At 56.4% G+C, this 26,189-nt stretch overlaps 3 protein-coding genes across 5 annotated transcripts; all 3 read left to right on the top strand.

The window, feature by feature from the left end:
* Window positions 1-212: 212 nt before the first annotated feature.
* STAMBP (STAM binding protein) lies at window positions 213-14,261 on the top strand. 3 transcript variants are annotated; one of them, XM_080360324.1, is made up of 10 exons: window positions 213-346; window positions 1,920-2,150; window positions 5,664-5,739; window positions 6,135-6,230; window positions 7,302-7,677; window positions 8,386-8,510; window positions 9,363-9,500; window positions 11,635-11,747; window positions 12,303-12,402; window positions 12,778-14,261. In XM_080360324.1, the coding sequence occupies exons 2-10, from the start codon at window positions 1,942-1,944 to the stop codon at window positions 12,832-12,834; spliced, it is 1,290 nt and encodes a 429-aa protein (XP_080216450.1). In that variant the 5' UTR covers window positions 213-346; window positions 1,920-1,941; the 3' UTR covers window positions 12,835-14,261. The 3 variants fall into 3 exon arrangements, with proteins under 3 accessions (XP_080216450.1, XP_080216451.1, XP_080216452.1); XM_080360325.1 differs by having other exon boundaries at window positions 246-346; window positions 1,925-2,150; XM_080360326.1 differs by lacking the exon at window positions 213-346 and adding an exon at window positions 1,382-1,758.
* A 2,660-nt stretch (window positions 14,262-16,921) lies between these two features.
* Window positions 16,922-20,836, top strand: LOC308050255 (actin, gamma-enteric smooth muscle-like; the record flags this gene model as incomplete). Its single annotated transcript, XM_080360273.1, has 10 exons — window positions 16,922-17,273; window positions 18,046-18,217; window positions 18,306-18,434; window positions 18,529-18,639; window positions 19,030-19,114; window positions 19,205-19,366; window positions 19,459-19,650; window positions 19,869-20,050; window positions 20,158-20,290; window positions 20,811-20,836. The coding sequence occupies exons 2-10, from the start codon at window positions 18,092-18,094 to the stop codon at window positions 20,834-20,836; spliced, it is 1,146 nt and encodes a 381-aa protein (XP_080216399.1). The 5' UTR covers window positions 16,922-17,273; window positions 18,046-18,091.
* Window positions 20,837-21,158: 322 nt separating this feature from the next.
* DGUOK (deoxyguanosine kinase) lies at window positions 21,159-24,165 on the top strand (the record flags this gene model as incomplete). Its single annotated transcript, XM_080360272.1, has 6 exons — window positions 21,159-21,237; window positions 21,494-21,606; window positions 21,698-21,879; window positions 22,525-22,672; window positions 23,816-23,931; window positions 24,048-24,165. The coding sequence occupies 6 exons, from the start codon at window positions 21,159-21,161 to the stop codon at window positions 24,163-24,165; spliced, it is 756 nt and encodes a 251-aa protein (XP_080216398.1).
* Between the last annotated feature and the right edge of the window lie 2,024 nt (window positions 24,166-26,189).

Genomic DNA, 26,189 nt, shown 5'->3' with positions numbered 1-26,189 from the left:
GTGAACTTGCAGCAGTTCTTTCCCATTGGATGGACCTGACGAGCTCTGCGGGATCCGCGCTTTGGTTCTCGCGAGCTGAGCGTTTTGGGGTCAGAACGGGCGTTTTCGGGGTGGGACGGGAGCGGCCCCTTTAAGCTTCAGGCCCGCTCTTTGACGTCATGACGCCGGCGTTGCGCTAAGGGAAAGGAAGCGGCCGCTCGGCCGGGCGGAAGGGGGAGGTGGTTGCGCCATACCCGGATGCCGCCTCGGTTGCTGATTGGCTGCTGGGAGCGAGGTGGGGAGGTGCAGTCGGCGTTTCGGCAACAACCCGGAAGCGCTGAGGGGAGGCGGCGGGTGGCGGCGCCAGGTCAGGGCCGGGCCCGGACAGCGGGGCTGGGGAGCGCCCGTCGGGGGGTCCTGTCCTCCCAGGGGGGCCGGGCCTCGGTTTGGGGGGGGGTGTCTGGTGTGTGGGCTCCGCTCAGGGCGCCCTGGCTGTGGGTGTCCCCCCTTTGGGGAGGGGGATCTGGTTTTCGGGTGCGGGATCCTCTGGGCGTTTTTTCAGAGGAGGACGCGGGGGCTGTTGTGAGGGGGCTCGTCTGCTCTCCTTTGGTGGGGGGGGGGGCTCTGGTTTGGGTGTTTGGGGGGTATTTTCTCTCTTTTGGAGGGCGATGCCTGGGGGGTCAGTAGTTTGGGGGTTGCAGCTCAGGGTGGGGGGTGGCTTGGACATGTTCTTTGTATTTTGGGTGCTGCGGGAATTAGAGGGGAGCTCTGGGGTGGGGGCACACGAGGTTACACCGTCTGTTCTCTTTTGTGGGTGAAGGGCTGTGGAACTTGGCACAGGGGGGTTAAGTGACTGAGAGCTCAGGCTTGGGGGAGCAACCAAACCCACCCCCAGGAGAAGCTGAACCCCCCGAGCTCGTCGTACCCCGCGAGCGAGCGCTTTGCTCGGCTCAAATCCCATCCCACAGCCCTTATTTAAAGCAAGAGGCCCCTCCAGGCTGCGAACTGAGAACCGCGGGCCTCCCTGCCTTAAAAAGGGGCTTCTCCTCCGAGGTAACCCCAGAAAGGCAACTCCTGCGCCGCTCGGGATGCTCAGGAAGCTTAGATCAGCTCGGCTCCGGGACCTTTCCCCCGTTTAGGAAGGAGCCGCAGCAAATCGTGACGTTGCGCATGTGGCAGTCGCGGCACTTGCGAGGTGCTCTGGATCCAGCGCTGGGATTTCATAGGGAGTTTAACCCTTAGCGCTGTTCCAGGGTGGCTTTTCCAAGGCAAAACCTGCTTTTTGGAGTAGGGGGAAGAGCGTTGCAAGGGATTTCTGGGCTTGCTGCCCCTCAAACAAGTCTCAGTGCTTTGAATTGACCAGAGAAGGGGTTTGTTGGAGCCAAGCGGGTGGCCCGGAGCAGGTTGAGGTGCATTCCTGGGGTGATGGGTGGATGGTGACTGGGCCTGGGCGAGAGCAATTTGGGATGAGGTTTGTTGGGTAAGGATGGATCTGCTGAGCAGCAGCGGCCGGAACAGCCGTCAGCTCCGTCCTCTCACTGCTGTGTAAGCAAAACAGCGATCGCTGCGGTGTTGACACCCTGTGCAAACCCGTTTCTGTCTGAGTTTTAATGAAACATGTTGGCCACTTCCCACCAAACTACTGACCAGCGCTAATTTTGTCGTGTGGAGAGGCAACTGGGAACAAGGCGCTGCTTTGGGTGGGGTTTCGATGAATCAAACCCAAATCAATTACCAAGCACCAATGTTGAATTTGTGGCTGCTTTTCAGGCCATAAAGGTGAATATTCAAGCGCTGTGCTTCCAAATTCCTCCCTCAGGACCTCACTTGGCCTGTGTATTAATCACTTTTCTGCCGAGTGGGGGGTGATTTCTACCCAGGAAAGACTTGAGGAAACTGGTGATTTACCTGGTTTTGATGCACTTGACTTTTCCTCCCAGCGCAGAGTTTGTGGCAGCTTTGATGTGCGTGGCGATGCCCGACCCCGCTAGCCTCCCACCGGAGGAGCGAGTGCGACGGCTCATCCAGATGGGAAGCGCCGTGGAAGTGAACGAGGACGTCCCTCCGCGCCGCTACTACCGCTCCGGCGTGGAAATCCTCCGCATGGCCACCGTGTACTCGGAGGAAGGCAACATCGAGCGGGCCTTTATTCTGTACAACAAATACATCACGTAAGAGCGGCCCCGCTTCGTTCATTCGCAACTCGCATTGACACGAGGGGTTGTGGGTTTGGGGTTGTGGGTTTTGAGCGTGTCTAAAGGCCTCGCTGAGCTGGAAGAACAGGGCTCTGCTCCTTTTCAGTTTTAGTCCCTGCAGAGGTGATGATAAAGCTGGTTACACTGAGCAGGAGGTGTTGTAAAGGTGTGAGGCACAAATGCTGCTCATGTCTTTGGAGGAAATTTGTAAAAGTTGGCTTTGAAACCAGGCTTGATCTTGTATCTCTCTGTCTCTCTGCTTGTGGAGGCTCCTGTGAACATGAAGGAGATTTTGACACCATCTATGTTGAAGTTTCCTGGTGTTTTGTCACCATAGAGCAGCCACATCGGCCTCAGTTGTCACTGGTTTGGCCGTGACATCGTACAGATCAGCAGGGATCCAAGGTTGAGTATCTTGGTGTTGGGCGTCTTTGGAAAGGATCTTGGCTGGTTGGTAGTTTCTCTAATAAATGGGTTTTTTGGAGGAAAATCCTGCTTTACACTCAAGTTACTACAGCTTTTACAGCAGGCAGCGAGTTCCTTGTTCAGGTGCGGGGACCGGTTGTATGTTGAGCTTTATATCTCGGCAATAATTTAATCCTCTCCCAACCGCACATGTATAAACCCAAGCCCCTCATGGGGAAGAGTTCTGGGTCTAAAGAACCTGATTCCAATCAACTGGAATCGTACATAAACCCAGGCAAGACCCTGTTTGGTGTTTCAGCTGCCGAATCTCCAGCTTTAGGGTCTAAATTCCATGTAGACAAGCAGAGAGCTGTGTATTCTTGCCATCATCTCCTCGACTGGCCAGAAACGAGCCATCTTGGGTCCGAAGCTGTGCTGGCGTGCCCAGCGAGCCGCAGCGTACGCCGTGCTAACGCGGTGACGTGCCGGCACGTCTGGATTGTGTCTGAGCCAGCCTGGAGTACAAGCGGAGTGGACGCGTGGCTCTCGGTGGAGCTGTGCCCGGCGGCATTTAAAGGGCTGAAAACTCTGACCCTCAGAAAATATCCCAGAGGCACGGAGGGTCCCATTTCCGTCGGTTTTTTGGCCAAAAGCCCGTCCCTCCCTTTCACCCAGCGCCACTGCGATATGTTCTCTGGTTTGCCCACGCTACCCGCTTCTCTGGAATGTGGTTGGCATCTCTGTGGGCATTTTCTCCCCATGTGCAGGGTTCCTGCCCCTTAAATCCAACACATTTTTCTCCGATTAGCTTTTCTTCCCCCCTCACACTTCCTGAGCTTTTATGGGCATCGCAGCGAGTGCCCTGGGAGGCTGCACAGGGAGCTGGGGAGTGTAAAACCCTCGGGAAGGTTTCCAGGCTGGTTACGTAGCTGTGGCCAAAGGACAATCTCTTTATCTAAACAAATGAACTAAAAGCACCTTCACTGTTTCATTACAGCAGTGATGGGGGCTTGTGTGTTTTCTCTCCCAGCAGCTTTCAAATGCTCATGGCATTTACGTTACCTGGGCTGCTGGGAAGGTGATAAAACCTTCCCTTGGTGGTGTCATTCCTCCAGTGCTCATGAATATGAGCTTCTGCCCCGCATTGGCCAAAATGGGGGAAGGATGGGGGAAAGGAAGGAAGAAAAGTGGAAAGGAAGGGAGGGAGGAAGGGAGGGGGAAAGGAAGGAAGGGAGGGGGAAAAGAGAGAAACGAAAGAGAGCAAGAAAGAAAGAGAGTAAGAGAGAGAGAGAGAGAGAAAGGAAGGAGGAGAAAAAGAAGGAAGGAGAGAAAGAAAGACATGAATTTTCCATGGTGTTTGGGCTCCTGGTTTGCCTGCGGGGCTGTGAGCCACCGGGATCGACTCCGGGTTTTTGCGTGGGGTGTTGCAAGGGACTCGAGCGATGCCGACTTGGCGTGCGTGCTGGAGCAGTGCTTAAAAATAGCCCGTGCTGAGTCTGCTCAGTGCCAAACAGCTGCTGCTCAGAGTGGACGGGGGAGCAGGCGGAGGTTTGAGCGAGCCCAGAAACTCCTGGCGGTGGGAGCCACAGGTTTCGGTCTTGCCAAACCTCAGCTGGGCTGGCGATAGGAAATTCGAACGTTTCTGCCCTTCCTCTGCCTCCATCCTCTGCCTCATTCCACACCCTGGCCTTGCTTCACATTTTTCAGCTTTCTCATCCCGCTGCCCACCTTTTTTCCCCCTTCCTGACTTGTGGAAAACCAGCTGTCTCCACTGTTTTTTCCATCCTCTCCAGGCCAGCATCTGCTCTTAATCCTTCTTAATTAATCCCTTCCATTTTAATCTGCGAGCTGTTGGCAATGATCGCAGCCTTGTTTTGGCTCCTCGACACAGTGACCTACTTCACAACTGCCAGCGGGGACCTCGCTGGGCGTTTGGGATGGAGCGACGGCTCCTCCGCGGCTCCTCGTTGTGCTGTGGTTACACCAATCCCGCGGTCTCCAGCGAGACCATCCCCACGCTCTCCGTGACAACTGAGAGCATTCAGCGTTGCCAAAAATCCTTCCTTTTCCCTGAGGTTTTGAAGCAGCTGGGTTTATTTACCACACATGCAGAGGCTTCTCAGTGTGAGGAACGTTCTCACTCCGTTCCCCCTGAGTTTTTCCCACTTGGTTTGTTTGTGCCGCTCCCTGGGGGACAGTTGAGCGCTCACGACCCTTCTTGTTGTGCCTGGAAGAAGCTGGAGAGCGAATTGCCCCATGTTTGGGGGCTTTTTTCCTTCTTCTAGCACTTGCAGCACTTTTCCTTTGCACCTTCTGTGTTCTGCAGAGCTCCCTGGAAGGAGGGACCAGTTATCCTGTGTAGAGAGAGGCCGAAGATTAACCTCTTTGTAGTCATGCTGGTTGCTGTTGAGCTCAGTCTTGATTTCCCTCCCCAAAGCCTGCGCAGAATTAGTCCTGCCTGAAATATTGCCCTGACTTTCTGAGGTGATGGGGCCCCGGAGCCAAAAGGCTCCTGACGCAGCAGGATGTTGTGAACTTGTTTTTAGCTCACCTGCAAGTTTCCTCTTCCCAAGGTCTGAGTTAATTTTCTCATCTCTTGCACAAAGAGTTTGTTCCCTCGTGCAGAAGGACGATGAGCGCTGAGTCAGCCAGTCCTTGAGCTCCCGTGTAATCCCCTTGGATGCTCGCAGAGATGGAGGCAGCTGCCCATGGACCTTCCTGAATCTCTGCCAGCGTCCTTGGTGTCTTAGACCAGCTTATTAATGTTTCTGTTCAAAACAAATGGATTTATCCCTGAGGATTGTCTCCGAAGTCCAGGTGGAAGAAAAATCTCCTGTGCAACGTGCTCCCCTGAGACTGAACGAGATGTTGTGTGCTGGGAAGAGCTCAGAAGTTGTCTGATGGAGTCGTGTGTCTCACAGAAAGGCAGACGACTCTCCTGATTGTGGGGAGCACAGGGAGGTGGCAGAGCGAGGGGACAGTGCTGGAGGGGACTTATCCATCCCCCTAAAATGCCACTTACTGCTTTGTGCTTCTCCCTTCCTGCCGCGATTCAGAAACACAGTTTCTCTCCTGTGCTTCCAGGCTCTTCATCGAGAAGCTACCGCAGCACCGTGATTACAAAACCACTGTCCTACCCGAAAAGAGGGAGACGATGAAAGTAAGTGGTGACATTGCCGAGTCTTCAACGGTTGCTGTCAGAAATGTTGTGGGGTTTCATGGCTCTGGAACGAGTGGTCCACAAAAACAAGCTTTGGCTTTGGACCGAGGGTTTGGGTTCTTCTTGCCCCATTGTACTTGTGCTGGGCTGGCCATGATTGCCCAGTTTACTTTCTGCTGGGCACTGGAGTCTCCTTTCTTCTCTCTTAAACCCCCTGATTTTTAAAACCACGTGGCCGGGTGCTCAGCGTGGTGGCCCTCAGGGGCTCCTCGTGAACAAGCGGCTGGTTTATAATCTCTGGGTGCTACATGTGCGTTGATTCTTGCATCTCCTTGCGTCATGTTTTTCTTGCCTTGAGGCTACCAATCCCTGATGACTGTGTCTTCTCCCTCCAGAAACTGAAAGAAGTAGCCTTCCCCAGAGCTGAAGAGCTCAAGGAGGAGCTGTTAAAGAGGTACGCCAAGGACTATGCTAAGTACAAGGAGCAGAAGGTGAGTGAGAGGAGACTGGAGGCCTGTGCTCCCCAGGAGCCCCTCAGCAACAAAGGGGTTGGAAGAGGGAAGATCTCTAGGGCTCCCGGGGTGCTTGGAAATGTGAAATCTGGGGAGCCCCAGCTTGCAGGGTCCAGCCTTATCACCTGCAGCACAGGGCTGTCCCTCCCACGTGGCCAAAAAAGCCACCGGCATCCTGGCTGGTACCAGCGCTGTGTGGCCAGCAGGCCCGTGGCAGTGACCGTCCCTGTGCTGGGACCTGGGGAGGCCAAACCTCGAATCCTGGGGGCAGTTTATGCCCCTAATGCCAAAAAAGCCCTTGAGGTGCTGGAGCGAGTTGAGAGAAGGGAACAGAGCTGGGGAAGGGGCTGGAGCACAAGTGTGATGGGAGCGGCTGAAGGACCTGGAATAAGATGGGAGGAAATGGCCTCAAGTTGCACCAGGGAAGGTTGGATGTGGGGAACAATTTCTTCCCCAAAGGGCTGTGGGGCATTGGAACAGGCTGCCCAGGGCAGTGCTGGAGTCACCATCCCTGGAGGGCTGGACAGACGGACATGAGGTTGTCAGGACATGGGGCAGTGCTGGGGGAGGGTTATGGGTGAACTCAATGATCTTGAGGATCTTTTCCAACCAAAGTGATTCTGTGATCCTGTCTCACCTGCCATTATATTATGTAGGTGAATCTGCCATAGGCGTCCTTGCATTTCTTTTCCTTGTGCATCCTGGACTCAGTCTGAGCTGAGACTATTATTTTTTTTCCTCTTTTTCGCAATGTGAGGTTTAGGTTTTAAGATCCAGAAACTCAACAGGCAGCTGGCAACAGCGTGGGCAAGGACCCAGGGTTCTGTGTGCAAAGCACAAAACTCTGCAGTCAGTTTTGCTGCGGACGAGTGAGATTTTAGAGACAGAATAGAGGGAAATCAACCCAGAATTATATTTCTGTGGAAGTGGGAGGTAAGGCAGCAGTTTTACTGCCCTGGTCTAGCTGACTGTCCTGATAGACTTGTGGATTTTGCCTTGGGTTAGTGTTCTGCTGTCTGCTGCTCTCCCTTGACATATCTCTCCTTGCAGAAGAAGGAAGAGGAGGAATTCGCACGCAACTTGGCTTTGCAGCAGCAGCTGGAAGAGGAGAGAAATCGGGTAGCGCTGATGAAGCAGCAGCAGGCAGAGCAAGAGCAATTTAATGCCTTCGAGGAGATGATTCGACGGCAGGAGCTGGAGAAGGAACGTCTAAGGATAGTGCAGGAATTTGGAAAGCCAGAGCCGAGCCCCAAGTCTCTGGATGGACCCCTCATCCCCGGCGTGGAAAAACCCCCGACTGATTTAATCCCAAAGGTTCCTGTCTCTCCAGTTCACCCTGCGAGTCCATCAGTGGGGACCATCTCGTCCAAACCTCCTGTCGTAGACAGATCTTTGAAACCTGGTGCTTTGGGGAGCACAGAAAACAGTTAGTACCGCTCAGTACCCCTTTCTCCCTTGCTTGAGCTGAGCCTAGGATGGCCAAGGAGCCGATTTGTCTGGAAGCATTTGGAAATACCTGGTTGTGGCTCTGTCCCTTCAGGGGATTCTGCCTTCCAAGTCACTGGATGTTCTCCCTGTTGTCCAGGAAAGGTTTGCAGGGTTGGCGGAAACTTTTCCTCTTGGGAATCATCCCTTCTGGCTTCTCCAGCCCAGTCTCTGTTCTAATCTAGAGGCTACAGCCCATTTTGGCTTTTCTCAGTCCAAATACATGCTGGAGATTGAGATTTAGTTCCTGGCTGGGCTGACCAAATCCTCCTCCTGATCAAATTCTCCTTTTCTGCCAAATATGGCTGCAAACTACCGATCCGGACATTTCTAAATGTCTGGTTCTTGACTAGGGACACATCTTACTTTAAATGACGTTTTGTAAGAGTGTGTCATTTCATTTTTGTTAACAAAATACTGTTTTTTGGACACACTAAGGTCTCTTTCTCTCTCTGTCTCTTTCCCTGCCTGTCCTTTATGAAGCGTCCCAGTGACTTCATTTATCTGTGACTGTCATGGCAGACATCAGAGCAGTAAATGTTTCCAGGCTGAATTTTTTCAGTCTGGTCCCTCCAGACACTGACCCGAGGGACCTTTTCTCCAGCGTCCCCATCTGTCCTTGCTCACTGCTCTCCCATTCTCCCCACAGATGCGAGTATGGATGTCCTTCGCCAGGTCATCGTCCCCAGGGAGCTCTGCCACAAGTTCCTCCAGCTGGCTGATGCCAACACGGTGCGGGGTGTGGAGACGTGCGGGATCCTCTGCGGCAAGCTGGTAAGGTCGTAATCCTAATTAAGACCCTGGAAGAGGCGCAGTGGCCTTTTTTTCAAGGTGCGAGAGCTTTGAAAATGACTGGAAGACCCTGATTTTTACCACGGTTTTGCTGATGACCAGGGTTTCATGTGAGCGTTAGGGATGATCTACCTCTCCTTTTCCTCCCTTTTACATTAGGATTTCCTCACATTGAGGGGCAAGTCTTCAGCTTCCTCTCCCCTGTTTTTCCCTCCGCTGGGTACAAACATTCCGATGTGACCAGTGACAGGCGGCTCTGGTGACTTGTCCCTTTGGTACCAGAAGCACTGAGGTGTCCCAGCTGTGAACCAGGACCCTCAGCAAGACAACGCTGCGCAAACACCAACCGGAGACAGCTAGTTGTCCCCCAAAGAGTTTGCGTCACTTGAGGCTGCTTTGTTTGAAGAAATTTGCTTTGAAATGCAGCTGTTTGATGTAGCAAGTTTCTGGAGTGCAGCTGCTGCCAGACACTTGGTGATTATTTAATTATGAGGCATCATCTCCTAGTGAGCAGAGAGATTTGCTTTGGTGCTGTCCGGGACTTTTTGAAGCTCTTGTGGGTGCTCTGCACAGCAGGGACAATGAAATAGAAAGCTGTGGGTCATGCTCAGACTTGGAAAATCCTGCAGATTCTTTGTCAATAACCTGCAGTTACCATTTCTGTGACCTGGAAATGGATGGTAGATACATCCGCGGGCTTGTTTCCAGAGCTGCCGTTCCCCTGACTTGGGCCCCTGGGTGATGAATAAGGATGTATCGCGTTCCCAAAGCTTAGGAAATTACCTTTGCGCCAGTGATTCCGATGGGTAACAGCTTCCCTGTGCTGCCTTGCAGATGAGGAACGAGTTCACGATAACCCACGTCATCATCCCCAAGCAGCACGGAGGCCCCGATTATTGCAACACGGAGAACGAGGAGGAGCTCTTCATGATCCAGGACCAGCACGGCCTTGTGACGCTCGGCTGGATCCACGTGAGCCTCTTGTTTCTGTTTTATTTCCAGCCTGGCTTTGTATTACTAGGAGGGAAAGGAGTGTGCAGAGTAGGGCTGGCCGAGGAGACTTTCCTGGAGGGCATGGCACAGATGGATTTCTGCAGTCTCAGAAATCCAGGCTTGGTTTAAGTTTGGGTTGTTTCCTAAAGCATCAGGTGCTTTGTGGCTCTGGGGAAGCCAAACCTCGAATCCTGGGGTCACTTTTGGGCTCCTCACCTCAGGGCTCAAAATGGCGGGACCAGAATCACCTCAGGGCTCAAAATGGCAGGACCAGAATCACCTTGAAACACAAAATGGTGGCCAGAGGGATGGTGGGATCACCTCATGAGAGCCCTTGAGGTGCTGGAGCGAGTTGAGAGAAGGGAATGGAGCTGGTGAGGGGCTGGAGCACAAGTGTGATGGAGCGGCTGAGGGAGCTGGGGGTTCAGCTGGAGAACAGGAGCTGAGGGGAGACCTTCTGATCTCTGAACTGCCTGAAAGGAGCTTGGAGCCAGGGGAGTCGGGCTCTGCTCCCCAGGAACAAGCGCCAGGAGCAGAGGAAACGGCCTCAAGTTGCCCAGGGGAGGTTGAGGTTGGATATGGGGAACAATTTCTTCCCCAAAGGGCTGTGGGGCATTGGAACAGGCTGCCCAAGGCAGTGCTGGAGTCACCATCCCTGGAGGGTTGGACAGACGGACATGAGGTTCTCAGGACAATGGGACAGTGCCAGGGGTGGGGGAACAGTTGGACTCGACCTTGAGGGTCTTTTCCAACCAAAACAAGTCTATGATTCTAAAGTGGGATATTGACCCTGAAGCTCGTGTTTCATCCAGCTAAATGTGACTCCAGAGGCACCGCCGGGGCATCCTCAGCTCCCAGCGCGTCCCGTCGCGTGTCCCCGCGCAGCGCTGTGCTCACACACAGCTGTGTGCTCCTCTGCCACGGACGTGCCCGTTCCAGATTCCTGCGCTGGCTGCTGCGCTGCCTGTCCCCGCGGAGCCTTTGGCAGTCGGATCGGTGCCAAGCAAAACGTTTGGTGCTGCTGAGTAATCTCTCGAAAGCAGCAGCTGCCTCGCAGGCTTCGACAAATAAATGCCTGCTGCGTGTGCCTGGTACATGCGGGGTGTCTGCTTTTGGTGTTAACTCTTTGGTGGCGGAACCTGCGGCATTCAGGGACCCTCAAGGTTTCTTTTGAACTTTCTGCTGGTCTTGGCAGCAAAAATCTAAGAAGCGGAAGGGGAAAGACCCTTTCAGCAAGAGTTAGGCTGTGAAATCCGGCTGTCAGCCAGAACTGGGTAAGGTGGTGGTTGTCTGATTGTACAACCCTAGACGGTCTTGTGGAATGTGATATCTTGAGGTGCCTTGGTGGAATGTTCCCTGCCTGGTGCTGGGTCCTGTGCTTCAGTCACAAAAACCCCATGAACGCTGCAGCTGGGGAAGAGCGGCTGGAAAAGGCCCTGGGGGTGTTGGTGCCAGCGGCTGAACATGAGCCAGCGTGTGCCCAGGTGGCCAAGAGGCCACCAGCATCCTGGCTGGTACCAGCGCTGTGTGGCCAGCAGGCCCAGGGCAGCGACCGTCCCTGTGCTGGGACCTGGGGAGGAGAAACCTCGAATCCTGGGGGCAGTTTTGGGCCCCTCGAGCCAAGAAAGATCTTGAGGTGCTGGAGCGAGTTGAGAGAAGGGAATGGAGCTGGCGAAGGGGCTGGAGCACAGGTATGATAGGAGCGGCTGAGGGACCTGGAATAAGATGGGAGGAAACACCTTCAAGTTGCGCCAGGGGAGGTTGAGGTTGGATTTAGGAACAATTTCTTCCCAAAGGGCTGTGGGGCATTGGAACAGGCTGCCCAGGGCAGTGCTGGAGTCACCATCCCTGGAGGGCTGGACAGACAGACATGAGGTTCTCAGGACATGGGGCAGTGCTGGTGGTGGGTTCTGATTGGACTCAATGAGCTTGAGGATCTTTTCAAACCAAAATGATTCTATGATTGTATGATTTTCAGTATGCCAGCGTGTCCTCTGTGCCATCCATCCATATCTCTTCTCTGTTAAAACCTTCTCTTGGCAGATGTGTTCCCTTTGGATTTGTTCCCCAACTCTGCTGTAATTTCTTCTCTGTTCCGCTCCCTGTGTTGCAGACTCACCCCACGCAGACAGCTTTCCTCTCCAGCGTCGACCTGCACACGCACTGCTCCTACCAGATGATGTTGCCAGAGTCCATCGCTATCGTGTGTTCTCCGAAATACCAGGAGTAAGTGTGGCTGTGAGGTGGGGGATGCCTTTCCCTCCCCCTGTGCTACCCAAAAAAGGCTAGAGCTGAGGGGGTCCGGCTCTGCTCCCCAGGAACAAGCGCCAGGACCAGAGGAAATGGCCTCAAGTTGCTCCAGAGGAGGTTGAGGTTGCATGTGGGGAGCAATTTCTTCCCCAAAGGACTGTCGGGCATTGGAACAGGCTGCCCAGGGCAGTGCTGGAGTTGAGCAGGGGCTGTCACCTCTTCAGAAGGACTATTTACAACCTATTCACTATCAAATTCCTGCTGTGGTAATAAAATGTCAAATCGCACAGTAAAAGTTTCACTGGAGGAGCAGGTGTGATTGATTCAACAGCTTTTCTGAGCTGGTTTGGGGGTCGTATTGTTGCCCACCCATGACAGGAGATGTGTCTGCAGGCACCATGGAGAATCCTACAGCGTGTCTGTGCTCCTGTTTGAGTTGAACAAGCTCACACCTGCTCCTCGCAACACAGAAGCAGCCGCTTCTCCTTGCACAAGCTTCAGCTACGCTCAGCTTGTGTTTCTTTGCTCCAGGACGGGGTTTTTCAAGCTGACGGAGCACGGCCTGGAGGAGATCTCTTCCTGCCGGCAGAAAGGATTCCATCCGCACCCCAAAGACCCTCCTCTCTTCACCGTAAGTCACCCCACGAGGGCTGTAGCACCATGAGTCGGTGTATTGGACACTTCACTTGAATTTATATCAGTTTTGAGGTGCTGGGCTGCGACTCAGGGCCAGCGGGATGGGCTGGTGGGGCTGGTGTCCTCCTAGAGTTGAGCTGCAAAAGCTTTCTGACTTGTTAGCCTGTGTTACCGATCAGTTCTCTGCAGAAACAGGTCAAGGCAGCGACAAGGCTTTTATTTGAGAGAGAGATTTGTATTTGTGCTCTTTTAGGGTCTCCGTGGCACACAGAGAGGGCTGTTCTGCAAAGGTTGTGTCGGGAGACCGAAGAGACTCACCCGAGCTGTGGGAACATCCCAATAACCCCCTGTCCCTCTTTTTCTCTTCCAGACCTGCAATCACGTGTCGGTAGTCGAGAGAGACGTGGTCCTGATGGATCTCCGATAGGCCTCCTGCCTTAACCGTTTACAGAAATCCATCTCCCTTCCTTCTAGGCCTAGGGAAATGTGGTTTTTTTCCTCCTGTAGTAGATGATTTCTACTGCGTAGTGATCCTTCCCCTTCCTTCTCCGATAATGGCGGTGAAATCGGTGCCCTGAGCTCAGTGGGAGCCCGTGGAACCTCAGTGCCTGGCGTGGGGCTGGCGGAGCGGTGCTGAGGTTCAAGGTGTGGGGAAAAGCTAACTGGAAATGCGAAGGCAGAAGCTAATACTGAAGCGATTATTTAATACTCTAATCTATGGCTCAAACAGCTTCCTGAGGGTGGGTTGCCTGTGATTTGCTGCACCCATGAGGTGCGGAAACCTCTTCAAGTGCTTTCTAAAGTGAGACTTGCCCAAATTTTTGCTTTGTTTTGCCTCTCTGGGTTGCTCTGGGCTTGGCACAGCTGCTGGAGCAGATCAATCTTTCCTCTAGTTTAAGATTAAACCTTCCTAACCCCTCTCATGCAAGAGCTTATCTCCGCTGAGCCGGAGCAAGTGCTGCTTGCTGGTTCTTGGGTCTTTGCCTGGTGAGGTACGAAAGAGCCCGGTTTCCTTTGGGAACCCCAATTTCAGTGTTTCAGGGGAGACACTTTGCACAAGCGGCTCCGTTCTGGCAGCGATTAGGGGCGTCTGGTTCCTCTATTCCTTTTCCTGGATGGGAAATTCGCTTGGCCTTGTTCCTGGTGTTACCACGGAGGAGGCTCTTGGTCTCTTGACTGTTGTACGAAGGCGCTGCGAGGCCATCGCGTCTCCGAGACGCGACTCCAGCAGCTTTTGCTGCTTTTATCCCTAAAGTTCACCGCATCCAATTGCCGCTGAGCTTCTCCAAGCAGTGTGAACTCTGTCCTTGCCAAAACCAAGTGTGATTTTCCTTCCTTTGCCCTCACGTTGCCAGCGCTGGGAGGAAAGAAGCAGAAAAGTGGAAGGCAGCCGGCCTCAAAACACAATCCACAGCATCTCCGCATCTTCATCAGGATGCTCTGATGACCTGAACGTCACGGGGAGTAAGGCTGGAGTCGCCTTCCCACCTGACGCGTGTACATACGTGTTCTTTATGTCACGTCCGTGTACAGTTAAACACAGACAGGTTGTGTGATCTCGGTTTCTTTTGTCCCTTGTGTTCTTTAAGCAAACGCTGTGGGTCAGAGGGAGCCGCTGTGGCTGGAAGAGGGGAGGGAATCCCTTTATTTAGGGGTCGTGTTTATTTGCCTCCATGGCTCCGCAAACTGCGGCTGTCATTGATTTTGCAGCCAATTTTTGGAAGCAGGCTGCCCCCCGGCAGCGGGAGGGAAGCGAGAGGACTTTGGGGCGTCTGTGGGGATTAATTCTCAGCCCTAATTTATTTAAACCATGCTCAGGGGAGCGTTTTGCAGCCTCGGTGTGGGGGTGTTCGTCCCACAGCTCTGCTCTTCACCCTTCACCTCTTGCAAAGCAGCGAGTCCTTCAGATTTTTAGTATCAACACATTTATCTCAGCTCCCCATCTCTGGAAGTCTTGGCTCTGAGCTACCCCAGCGTCGAGCAGAGAGAACAAACCATGACAAGGAGCTGGTGGCAAATCCCTGCTCCGCTCAGAGCTTGTCCCAGTGACCGATAAACCCTCGTGGGGAATTTTTGGAATCGAGGGCTGGGATTCTCCCGTCAGCGCCCGGCTGCTGCTCGCGCCCGGCCCCGCTCTCCCAGCTGGCAGCTTTTTAATCACATTTTTTCACTTTAAAATCCACTGAGTCATGAGTTTTGCATATCGGGATGAACGCCGATATCCTGCTTTACATCCCGCTGACCCACCCCATTTATCCAGACACCACATTTCTTAAAATCCCTTGCAACGAGGAGGGTTGAATTTGGTAAGAGCCAAACCGCGCTTTGCCAGGAACGGTTTGTTTTCCACGGCGACGTGGGTCGCATGTTTGGGGGGGTTTCCTGCGGGCGGGGAGCGATGTTATCTCCGCCGTGGGGATGGGAACCGACCCAAATCTTAGCGCCGCATCATCCGTCCCCAGCAGCCGCCCAAGAGGTTTAAAGCCCGAACGTTCCCCTTATACGGAGGTGCCGAGGGCTGGACAGAGCGCCGGGGGGTTGGAAATTTGGAAATCCCACGGCAAAGGGGGGTTTTCCCCCTCCTGGGCGCAGCCTGTGCCGGGGGATGCTTGGCGTTCCTGCCAGCATCCCCAGCGCCGGCGGCTGGATTGGCTGCGGTGACCGAATCTTGCCTTTTTAGGGCTTTACGCCGCCGGCCCCGCTTCAAACTGCCCGCGCTGAGGTTTCCCAGCCCGGGGGGATGCGGTGACGGGGGTCGGGGTGGTTTGGGGGGCAGGTGGGGACGGGGAGCTTGGAGTCAACCCGTCTGTCCCCGGGGATGGGGAGGTGACGCGGTTTGGTCCTGCGGAGCGGGGTGTGCGGTCAATACCCTGTGGTTTGCACCTGCCTGGGGGTCGGGGGTGTCTCTGTGGCTTTGGGCACCGTCCCCACACCCCAGGGAGTGACAGGGTCACGCCAGCGGTACCGCGCAGCCCCCGGTGTGGCCGTGCCCTCCAGGCTGCTCCTTCCTTCCAACCTGTTAAATGTTCCCCACTCTCTGCTGGGTTTAGGGTTAATAATATTTTATTTTTTAATTTTTTTTGCAGCATGTCATATATGGCAACCTTTTGCCTCGGTGACCTCATGTTTGGCGGCAAACCAAAGGAACCGGGCTGGGACGCGAGGCAGCAGCAGGTCCCCAGCGCTCGGGGTGTGCGGTGGGGATGGTGACAAGTGCACGGGCAGGGGACCCAGGGGACAAACCCAGCGGGGGCTTTCCCAGAAGGGACAACCTGGGCAGAGCCACCAACTGGGGACGTTGTTGGAGGTGTGAGCAGGCTGGTTGTGCCAGGGTGACACCGTGTCCGTGTCCTGCCCCGTGGAGTGACAGCTTGAAGTCCCCTCCCTCCAGGGCTGGGGGACACCAGGAGCATTGAGTCCCCTCCTTCCAGGGCTGCGGGACACCAGGAACCTTGTGTCCCCTCCCTCCAGGGCTGGGGGACACTAGAAATGTTGTGTCCCCTCCTTCCAGGACTGGAGGACACCAGGAATGTTGTGTCCCCTCCTTCCAGGGCTGGGGGACACCAGGAATGTTGTGTCCCCTCCCTCCAGGGCCTGGGGGACACCAGGAATGTTGTGTCCCCTCCTTCCAGGACTGGAGGACACCAGGAACATTGTGTCCCCTCCTTCCAGGGCCTGGAGGACACCAGGAATGTTGTGTCCCCTCCTTCCAGGGCCGGGGGGACACCAAGACCCTTGTGTCCCTTCTGTGAGACCCTGCAGCTCTTGGTCCTTATTCCTGTGCCTCGGTGTCCCCATCCCAAGCACATCTGGGGACCTCGCGAAGCGTGAGGCAGCCTGGGCACCTTGTGCCTCAGTTTCCCCATCTGCCACCCGTGTCCCTGCAGGTCTGGGTGGTGGCTCCAGGGCATCTCTCCCACCTCACCCCTGCCCTGGGTGCTTGGGGACAGTCCCCACTGTGGGACCACGTCCCATCAAAAGGCAACTGGGGGGTTTAGTGGCCTCTGCGAGGGCCATGGGACCCTGCGGCTCCTGCATCTGCAGGGCTGGGGGTGGCTCTGGACCCCCCCAGTGCTGCGTTTGGCAGAGGGGACAGGGGACAGCGCTTGTATTGTCCCTTTGTGGGGGTCCAGGCTTATCCTGCATCCAAATTCTTCATGGAGAGGGGTGGGAGGTGGGTGCACCGTGACACGGGGCTGGGATTCACACCCACCATCCCGGCCCTGATCGAGCCGAGGATTTGGGGGACAAGAGGATTTGGGGATGAGGGGCTTTGGGGTAGCGAAACCCCAAAAATAGGGGCAGAGAGAGGAAACCGCAGGGAGACACATCCCAAAAGCACCCCGAGGGTAAACCGAGGCCGGGAGGATGCGATGCACCGAACTGGTGCGTTTTCAGGATTTTGGTGATGCCAAATTCCCACTCCGGGTGCTGGGATGTCCCCAGGATGGAGCCCCGACACCCCCTCACACCTGGCGGGGGGTCTCTCCCCTCTCTCCCCCAGGAACCAGAGGTGCTTCCATCTCCTTTTTCCCAAAACCGTCGCTTATAAGGACTTGTGCCTCACTTGTTTATGGGAGCGGAGCATAAAAGGAACAGATTCACAAATGGGATGTTGCCTCCCAAGCATCCCCACATACGTTTTTTCTTATAATAATTAACTGTGCTGGGTCCTACCATCAGTCCAAGGTCAATTTAATGAAATAAAACACCTTATATGGCCATATGGCCACCGCACCATCACTTAGCCTATTTAGGGTCTTTGTTTAGAGAGGATCCGCCTCTGAGGTTTCACGGACTCGCTGGTATTTATACCAAAGGCGCATCGGGACTCGGTCCCAGAGGAAAGGAGCTCTCGCCTCCGCGGTGAGTACAACCCGGTCCCCATTTCCCTTTTGCTTGGACGGCGGGATGGAAAAGAGACCCTGGGGGGTTTGGGGTGCCCCGGTGCTTATGGGGTGGCTCCATCTCAGTTTGCATGGCATGGGAGGGGTGACAACCCCGTGATGACCCCACAACTGGGGGTTTCCACCGAGGCGCCAAGAGCTGGGTTGCGGCCAAAGTGGGTCGTGCTTTTCCAGAAATGCCTGAGATTTTGGGGTTTTAATTTTGTTTTGTTTTATTGGTGATGTTGGTTTTTACTTTTATTTTTTTTTCCCTTTTTTTGGTCTATTTTGGGCTCCTGTGAGGTTTTTTGCTGCTTCCCTCCGGATTCAGGAGGGTCGTGAAAGGGGGCGCCCCCCCAGGAAGGGCTATTTCTATTTTTTATTCCCATTTTTGGGAAAGGATGCGAGGTCCGAGCGGCTGCTGAGACAGGACCAAACCAGAGGGTTTTGCCTCCCCTGGGTTGGGGACGGTGACACCAGAGCTCCTCGGGCAGGAGGTTTTGGCACCCGTTTGGGGCGAAGGATGGAGAAGCAGCGTTGGCACCGAGCAGCACCCATGGGGGACAAGCAGCACCCGCTCCCAGCACCGCCGCACTGGGGTTGGACCCACAGCCACCCCTCGGCATGGGATGCGGAGGATTTTTCAGGACCGCACATCCCCAAGGACCCTCAGGACCCCGAAGCCGGATGCGATGTGGCGTAACCCTTTCCCCCTCCAACCTTTTAATGATTGTTCCCCTTCTTTGCCCCAGCTTTTCCCCCAGGTCCCCCTGAACGCCAACCGCTCCCGGCCCCACCATGTGCGAGGAGGAAACCACCGCCCTGGTCTGTGACAACGGCTCCGGCCTCTGCAAAGCCGGATTTGCCGGCGACGATGCCCCCCGCGCCGTCTTCCCCTCCATCGTTGGGCGGCCTCGGCACCAGGTTGGTACCCAGGGGGTGAAAAACACCCCCCACGCTGCTTTAATCACCGAAATGAGGCTAACGAGGCCGTCTCTCCCACCGACATTAGGGTGTCATGGTAGGCATGGGGCAGAAAGACAGCTACGTGGGCGACGAGGCGCAGAGCAAGAGGGGTATCCTCACACTCAAGTACCCCATCGAGCACGGCATCATCACCAACTGGGATGACATGGAGAAGGTGAGACACGTCCCGACCTCTGCGACGGGGAGTGGGCACCGGCCGCGGCTTCATTTTGGGGTAAAACCCCCTAATTTTCCTTTGCCTGCCCCAGATCTGGCACCACTCCTTCTACAACGAGCTGCGCGTAGCCCCTGAGGAGCACCCGACGCTGCTCACCGAGGCTCCCCTGAACCCCAAGGCCAACCGGGAGAAGATGACCCAGGTGAGGAGCCACGGGACCCCCAGGGATGGGGATGGACCCTCCGAAACTGTGGGAAGGGCTGGAGGGTTTGGGGGTTCAATAAGCCCGGAGGGGCTGGCGAGGGGTTGAGGAGCGCGATGGGGATGTCCCTCTTGGTGGGGTGTCCATGTGCTCACATGGACCCACGGATTGACCACCCAATGTGCTGACCCCCCAAGAGCCAACCCATGTGTTGCTCCATGCCATGCAACGCCCCGCGTGTCCATGCAACGCGTCCAATCACCTATTTTTCCATGCAACACAACGATCCGCATGTTCTGCCTCCCCGGGAAGGCGCAGGCCCCTGTGGGTCAGGATGGGGTGTCAATGGGGACCCTCATGCTCCCCCTAACCTCTCACCCTCCCTCTCAGATCATGTTCGAAACCTTTAACGTCCCCGCCATGTACGTCGCCATCCAAGCCGTCCTCTCCCTCTACGCCTCCGGCCGCACAACCGGTGAGTAGGACACACAGCATCAACCACCCACGATGGGGAAGGGACCAAGGTGGCTTTGAGCACCCCCTCACCTTCCTCCCCTCATCCCAGGTATCGTCCTCGACTCTGGGGATGGCGTCACCCACAACGTGCCCATCTATGAGGGCTACGCTCTGCCCCACGCCATCATGCGTCTCGACTTGGCCGGCCGCGACCTCACTGACTACCTCATGAAGATCCTCACCGAGAGGGGCTACTCCTTCGTCACCACCGGTACGGGGCCGGGGAGGGGGGCACGGGGTGGCGGGGTCCCCACGGTGCTGTAGCGGCACCGGGTTGAGCCTCTTCGCCGTCGCTTCCTGCAGCCGAGCGGGAAATCGTGCGTGACATCAAGGAGAAGCTCTGCTACGTGGCTCTGGACTTTGAGAACGAAATGGCCACAGCCGCCTCCTCCTCCTCGCTGGAGAAGAGCTACGAGCTCCCCGACGGGCAGGTCATCACCATCGGCAACGAGCGTTTCCGCTGCCCCGAGACCCTCTTCCAACCCTCTTTCATTGGTGAGCCCCCCAAATTATCTTTCTGTCCCTTCAGTGGTTGCCCCCCATCCCCACCAGCGGGCAAACAGCACCCATAGGTGCCCCACCGAGGCTTCCCCAAGTTCTTTGCATCCCAAACAGTGGGGACAAATCCATAGGTGTCCCCGTGGCTCTTCTGGGGAGCCTTGAGGAGGTGTGGGTGGGGGTCAGGGTGCTGACAGCCCCTTTTTCCCCCCCAGGCATGGAGTCAGCTGGCATCCACGAGACAACCTACAATTCCATCATGAAGTGCGACATCGACATCCGCAAGGACCTCTACGCCAACAACGTCTTGTCCGGCGGCACCACCATGTACCCCGGCATCGCCGACCGCATGCAGAAGGAAATCACGGCGCTGGCTCCCAGCACCATGAAGATCAAAGTAGGTGGTGGTGTGGGGGACAAACTGTGGCCACCAACACCCCCCGGCGCAGGTTTGGAGAGGGGGGGACATCATGGGGTGTGTCCTAACGGCTCATGTCTCGGCAGATCATCGCCCCGCCGGAGCGGAAGTACTCGGTGTGGATCGGCGGCTCCATCCTGGCGTCCCTCTCCACCTTCCAGCAGATGTGGATCAGCAAACCCGAGTACGACGAGGCCGGACCCCCCGCAGCGGCCCCCCGTGCCGGGGCAGCCCGCTCGTCCTCGGTCCCCGCTGCTCCTCCCCACCATCCACTGCGCATTAAAGCCTTTTCTCCAGGCTCTGCCCCTTTTCTGGCAGATTTTGGGGGTGTTGAGGGGTGGGAGGGGTTGGGGGGGGCTGAGGGTAGTTGGAGGGAAGGGATGGGTTGGAGGGAAGGGATGGGGAGCCCCTGACCTCACATGGGTGCCCATGGTCCCATCTTGGTGTCCCTGACATCATGGTGATGCCATTGACTTCGCTTTGATGACCCCAACCCTAGATTGGTGCCTCCAAGCCCAGGTTGATGCCCTTGACCCCATGTTGGTGTCCCTGACCCCGTGTTATTGCCCCAAACCCTGTGTTGATGCCCCCAGTGTTGTGCTGGTGTCCCTTATGTCACACTGATGTCCCCAACCCCCCGTTGATGCCCCCAGTGTCGTGTTGGTGTCCCTGATTCCATGTTGATGTCCTTGACCTCATGTTATGCCCCTGACCCCATGCTGTTGCCCTCAACCCCAAGCTGATGCTCCCAGTGTCATTCGGTGACCCTGACCCCATGTTGGTGGCCCCAACCCTCACCTGGTGGCCCCAACCCCATGTTGATGTTCTTGACCTCACACTGGTGCCCCCAACCCCACCTTGGTGTCCCCAACCCTCCCGCTGGTGGCCCCCCCCCCGGTGCCCCGCCACCTGTAGGTGCCCCATGCCGAGATGTGGGCGGGGTCTCATTTGCATAAATTACCATCCCCCGCCCTGCGCGCGCCTCCGTCCCCGCCTCCCGCGGCTGTTCCCCCCCCCCCCCCCCCCCGTCCCGCGCGGTGACGTCAAGCGGGGCAGCGCGCACCGTCCGTTTCCATGTCATTTGCATATGACGCGGGAAAGCGGAAGCGGTGGCGGGATGGGGGGGGGCGGGGCCGCCGTGCGCCTGGCCCTGGAGGGGAACATCGGTACCGGGGGGGGGACAAGGGGAGGGGGGGGGTACTGGTGGTAGGGGGGGACTGGAGAGGGTTGGGGGCAAGATTTGGGGTGGGAGGTGCGCAGCTTGAAGCCTCTTAGGTTCCAATTTAATGTCTGTAATTAATGATTCTTGCTGCCTAGCTTAGAGGGGGGACACCCCAAAAACCCGCGTTACCCCACGAGTGGGTCGGGGTGGGGGGGGGTGGGCACAGGCTCACCCTGCGCTGCCCCCCCTTCTCCCCACAGCCGTGGGCAAATCCACCTTCCTGAAGCTGTTGGGTGCCACCTTCCCCGAGTGGCACTTGGTGACGGAGCCCGTGGCACAATGGCAGAAGGTACCAGCCAGCGGCACAGCGCAGGTAACACCGGCTCCTGGTTACGTGGCGGCACCATCCGGCACCGCGCTTTGGGTGGGGGACACAACCTCACCCCCCGGCTTTTATTTGGCAGGCAGCCGTGGGCTCTGCCAACCTGCTGCAGATGATGTACCAGGAGCCGGCGCGCTGGTCCTACACCTTCCAGACCTTCTCCTGCCTCGGCCGTCTCAAGGCGATGCTGGAACCACCGCCCGAGCGGCCCCCCAGGACCCCCCACCCTGTGCGGGTCTTCGAACGCTCCGTCTACAGCGACAGGTACCCCCCGGATTTAAATCGGGATGAAGGGGTTAAATGGGATAATGAGCATCCCCGTGGTGCAGGTTCTGTACCGGAGCTGCTATCCAGAGCGATGCTTAATTACAGAAACGTGCTTGTTGGATAATTTGGGATGTTGTTATACCCCAAATAAGTTTTGCTCACGGCTGCTTGGAAAATGTGTGGATGGTATGAAAAGAAAGGAGCTTGGAGCCAGGGGGGTCGGGCTCTGCTCCCCAGGTACAAGCGCCAGGAGCAGAAGAAACGGCCTCAAGTTGCGCCAGAGGAGGCTGAGGTTGAAAATTTGGGATAATTTGTTCCCCAGAGGGCTGTGGGGCATTGGAACAGGCTGTGGTGGAGTCACCATCCCTGGAGGGTTGGACATGGAGATGAGGTTCTCAGGGACATGGGTCAGTACCAGGGGTGGGTTATGGTTGGACTCCATGAGCTCAAGAGGCTTTTCCACCCAAAACAATTCTGTGATTACTCAGCCCCAAATTACGGATTTCTGCCCTAATTAAACACCCACAGTTCCTGCTTTGTGCAAAAAAAAAGGTGAATAAACGGCCGTGAAGCCTCCTGGGCATGGAGATGGTGGGAGGTCCTAATGCCAGCTGCCCCGTCCCCTCTCTCCGTCCCTTCCAGGTACGTTTTTGCCAAGAACCTCTTTGAGGCCGGACACCTGCAGCCGCTGGAATGGGCCATTTACCAGGACTGGCACGGGTTCCTGCTGCGGCAGCTGGGGCCCCGCGCCGCGCTGCACGGCTTCCTCTACCTGCGCGCAACGCCGCAGGTGGGCTCAGTGGGGACGGGGATGCGGGGGTTCGGCTTTGAGCTCCTGGAATTGCCAGAATGTTGGGGTTTAACCAGGAATCGCCGAGCTTCCCGTGGGAATGAGGGTGGGAGTCCTGCTGTGGAGTGGATTTTGGAGAGTGGGGGCTGCAGTGTCTAATGGGGGTGTTTGATGGGGGTGTCTGGTGTTCGGCTGCAGTCCCTTCCCTGGGGCAGCTGTGCTGGACTCCCTTATCCCGGTAACCTCTGCCCGTCTCCTGTTAACATCCCATCAATCCCGTTACCCTGTTAACCTCCCTCCCGTCTCCCGTTAACATCCCGTCTCCCTGCATCCCATAACCTCTTGTCTCCTGCATCCCGTTCATCTCTCCCATTAACCTCCTATCTCCCTATGTCCTGTTAACCTTCCATCTCTCCCACATCCCATTAACTCCCATCTGTCCCATTAACCTCCCTCTCCCATCTTTCCTGTTAATTTTCCATCTCCCCCGTTAACCTTCCACCTTTCCCACATCCCATTAATCTCCCGTTTCCCTATATCCTCATCTTCTACATCCCATCAACCTCCCTCTCCCATCTCTCCAAATACCCTTCCATCTGTCCCACATCCCATTAACCTCCCGTCTCTCCCGTTAACCTTCCATCTCCCTGCATCCCGTTCAGCTCTCCTTTCCTGCATCCCGTTCACCTCCCTCTCCTATCTCTCCCATTACCATCTCTCCCCCACATCCACCTTCCATCTCTCCCACATCCCGTTAACTCCCGTCTCTCCCATTAACCTCCCTCTCCCATCTTTCCTGTTAACTTTCCTTCTCTCCTGTCTCTCCCGTTAACTTCTCGTCTCCCCTGTTAACCTTCCACCTTTCCCACATCCCATTTATCTCCTGTTTCCCTGTATCCTTGTCTTCCACATCCCATCAATCTCCCTCTCCCCAACTACCCTTCCATCTCTCCCACATCCCGTTAACCTCCCGTCTCTCCTGTTAACCTCCTGTCTCCCTGTGTCCCATTCACCTCTCCTTTCCTGCATCCCGTTCACCTCCCTCTCCCATCTCTCCCATTACCATCTCTCCCCACATCCCAGTAACCGTCCCATCTCTCCCGTTAACTCTGTTCTCTCCCGTTAACCCTGGTGCGGGTGCAGACGTGCCTGGAGCGGCTGCGGCGGCGGGCGCGGAGCGAGGAGGGGGGGATCCAGCTGCAGTACCTGCAGCAGCTGCACGCCCAGCACGAGCACTGGCTGGTGGAGAAAACCACCAAGTGAGTCCCAATCTGCACCCCCCGTGCTCCCCTGGGCACCCGGACCAGCTGCAGGTTTGGGGTGACCTCCCCGGTTTGGGGGTTTCTTTGGTTTCACCGCTTTTTCATTTCTTCAGGGTCCACTTTGAGGACGTGAAGGACGCACCCGTCCTGGTGCTGGACGTGGACAAGGACTTTGAGCACGACGTGGCCGTGCAGGGCGTCCTCATGGCGCAGGTGGGCACGGCTCGGTGACATCCCCTTACTGGGAGCACTGGGACTGCTGTCGGGGTCCTGCTGACCTCCGAGCCGCCGCCTCATCTTCCTTTTTCCACAGCAAAAATAATTTCCACGCCCTTGGGCCGAGCTGGTTTAAACCTCAGCCGTCCCAGTGCCGTCCCAGTGCCGTCCCAGTGCCGTCCCAGTGCCGTCCCAGTGCCGTCCCAGTGCCGCCCCAGTGCCGTCCCAGTGCCGTCCCAGTGCCGTCCCAGTGCCGTCCCAGTGTCTCAGTCGCCTTCTCCCTGCAGGTAGAGGCATTTACGGCGGCACTTCGAGCCGAAGCTTCACCATCGCGCCCCGACCCTCACCGAGCGTTGGAGCCATGAAACCCCCGCCAAAGATCCCGACGCCGAGGACAAGGGACAGATCCTGGTCCCCAACTGTCCCCCTTGGCCCTTTTAATCCGGCCGAGGGTTGTATTTAAAGTGCGAGCAGTACGGAGTAGTTTTAAGGCGAATAATTGGGAGGTGCAGCCACGGGATGAGCCTCAGGGTGCTCCCTGTGCTCCCCCACGTGTTTGGGGTTCCCTGTCACCCCCGCCAACCCCTCCCCATCCACAGGGACCCTCAAGGGGGGCCGGAACCAGGGATGCTCCATGAGGTTGAATTCCAACAGAAAAAATCATGATGTTTAAGTTACACCAACCCCCTTACTTGATTATTTTAGGTGTATATATATATTTTTTTTCCCTTAAATTAAAAACAAAGCAATGTTGAGCTCTTCTGTGTCTTGACCTGCGGGTGGGGTTTGGGAGGGCTCTGGTGAGTGCTGTCCCAGGGGGTGACATCGTTCCTGTGATTTTGGGGTGTCTGTGGCTGAGGGAGTTGGGGAGTGACCCTGTGGAGGTGGCGGGGGAGACATGGTGCCTTGTGGGTCACCCTGGGTTGGGTTTGGGGGTAAACCTTGGGAATTTGGGTAGGTTTGGCTGGGGAGGGGGCTTGGCTCTTTAAGGGGGACCCCTTGGTGTTGGGGGGCTGGGATGGTGGCCCAGCCCCTTCCTGCCTTTAGAGGAGGGGGCGGGGGAGTGTGCGACCCTACATAAACACGGGGGGCGGGGCCTGCAGGGGGTGGGGCAGAGCACGTGTGAGGGGCACCTGCCCCGGAGGTAGCGGGTGGGGGGGGCAGATTTTGGGGCAAGAAACGGGGAATTTGATGGGGGGAGAATTATGGGGTAGGGTTTGGGGTGAGGGTGGGGGGCTTGGGGGGGCACAGGAGCCCGGGTTTTCTCCAGCGACCCTACAATAACAACAGAGTGGGACCTGCGCGGACTCCGCTTAACGACCCTGCAATAACAACAGAGTGGGGACGCGGAGATGGACCCGCGGCTGGCGGCCCTACAATAACAACCCGGCTGGACCCCCTACAATAACAACCCGGCTGGACCCGCGGCTGGCGACCCTACAATAACAAACTGGTACGGACCCACAGTTGACAACCCTACAATAACAACCCATTTCCCCCCGCCTTATCCAGCGACCCTACAATAACACCCCACTGCACCCCCACATCCAGCGACCCTACAATAACACCCCCACTGCACCCCCACATCCAGCGACCCTACAATAACAACCCACTGCCCCCCCCCGATCCAGCGACCCTACAATAACACCCCACTGCACCCCCCCAGCAGCTGACCCTACAATAAACACCCCCTTCACTTGTCCCCAAACCCTTCAAAACCACCAGATTTCACCCCCTAACCCCCCCACATTGGAACCCCAGGGGGTCTGGGTGCCCCCCCAACCCTTTGCTTGTCGCAAAGCATTATGGGGGGTGTCCCAGGCTGCTGTCCCCAAGCCCCCCCCGGGCCGGCGGGTCCCCCCGAGCGGGCGCCTGCAGAACAAAGGACGCAGCAGCAGCAGCAGCAGCAACGTGCAGCTCCGCTGCAACACCCACTTGCCTGGGGGGGGTGCAATTTGCAGCCCCATTTCACCCCTATTTTCCTTCCCCACCCCCCCCCCAACAACAAAAAAAATCCTCCAGCAGGTCGAGCCCCCTCC

This window comes from Nesoenas mayeri, assembly GCF_963082525.1.
Source record: "Nesoenas mayeri genome assembly, chromosome: 27".
Lineage (NCBI taxonomy): Eukaryota > Metazoa > Chordata > Aves > Columbiformes > Columbidae > Nesoenas > Nesoenas mayeri.
The sequence above is the reverse complement of the archived record's forward strand: the minus strand, read 5'-3'. Positions and strand labels throughout refer to the sequence as shown.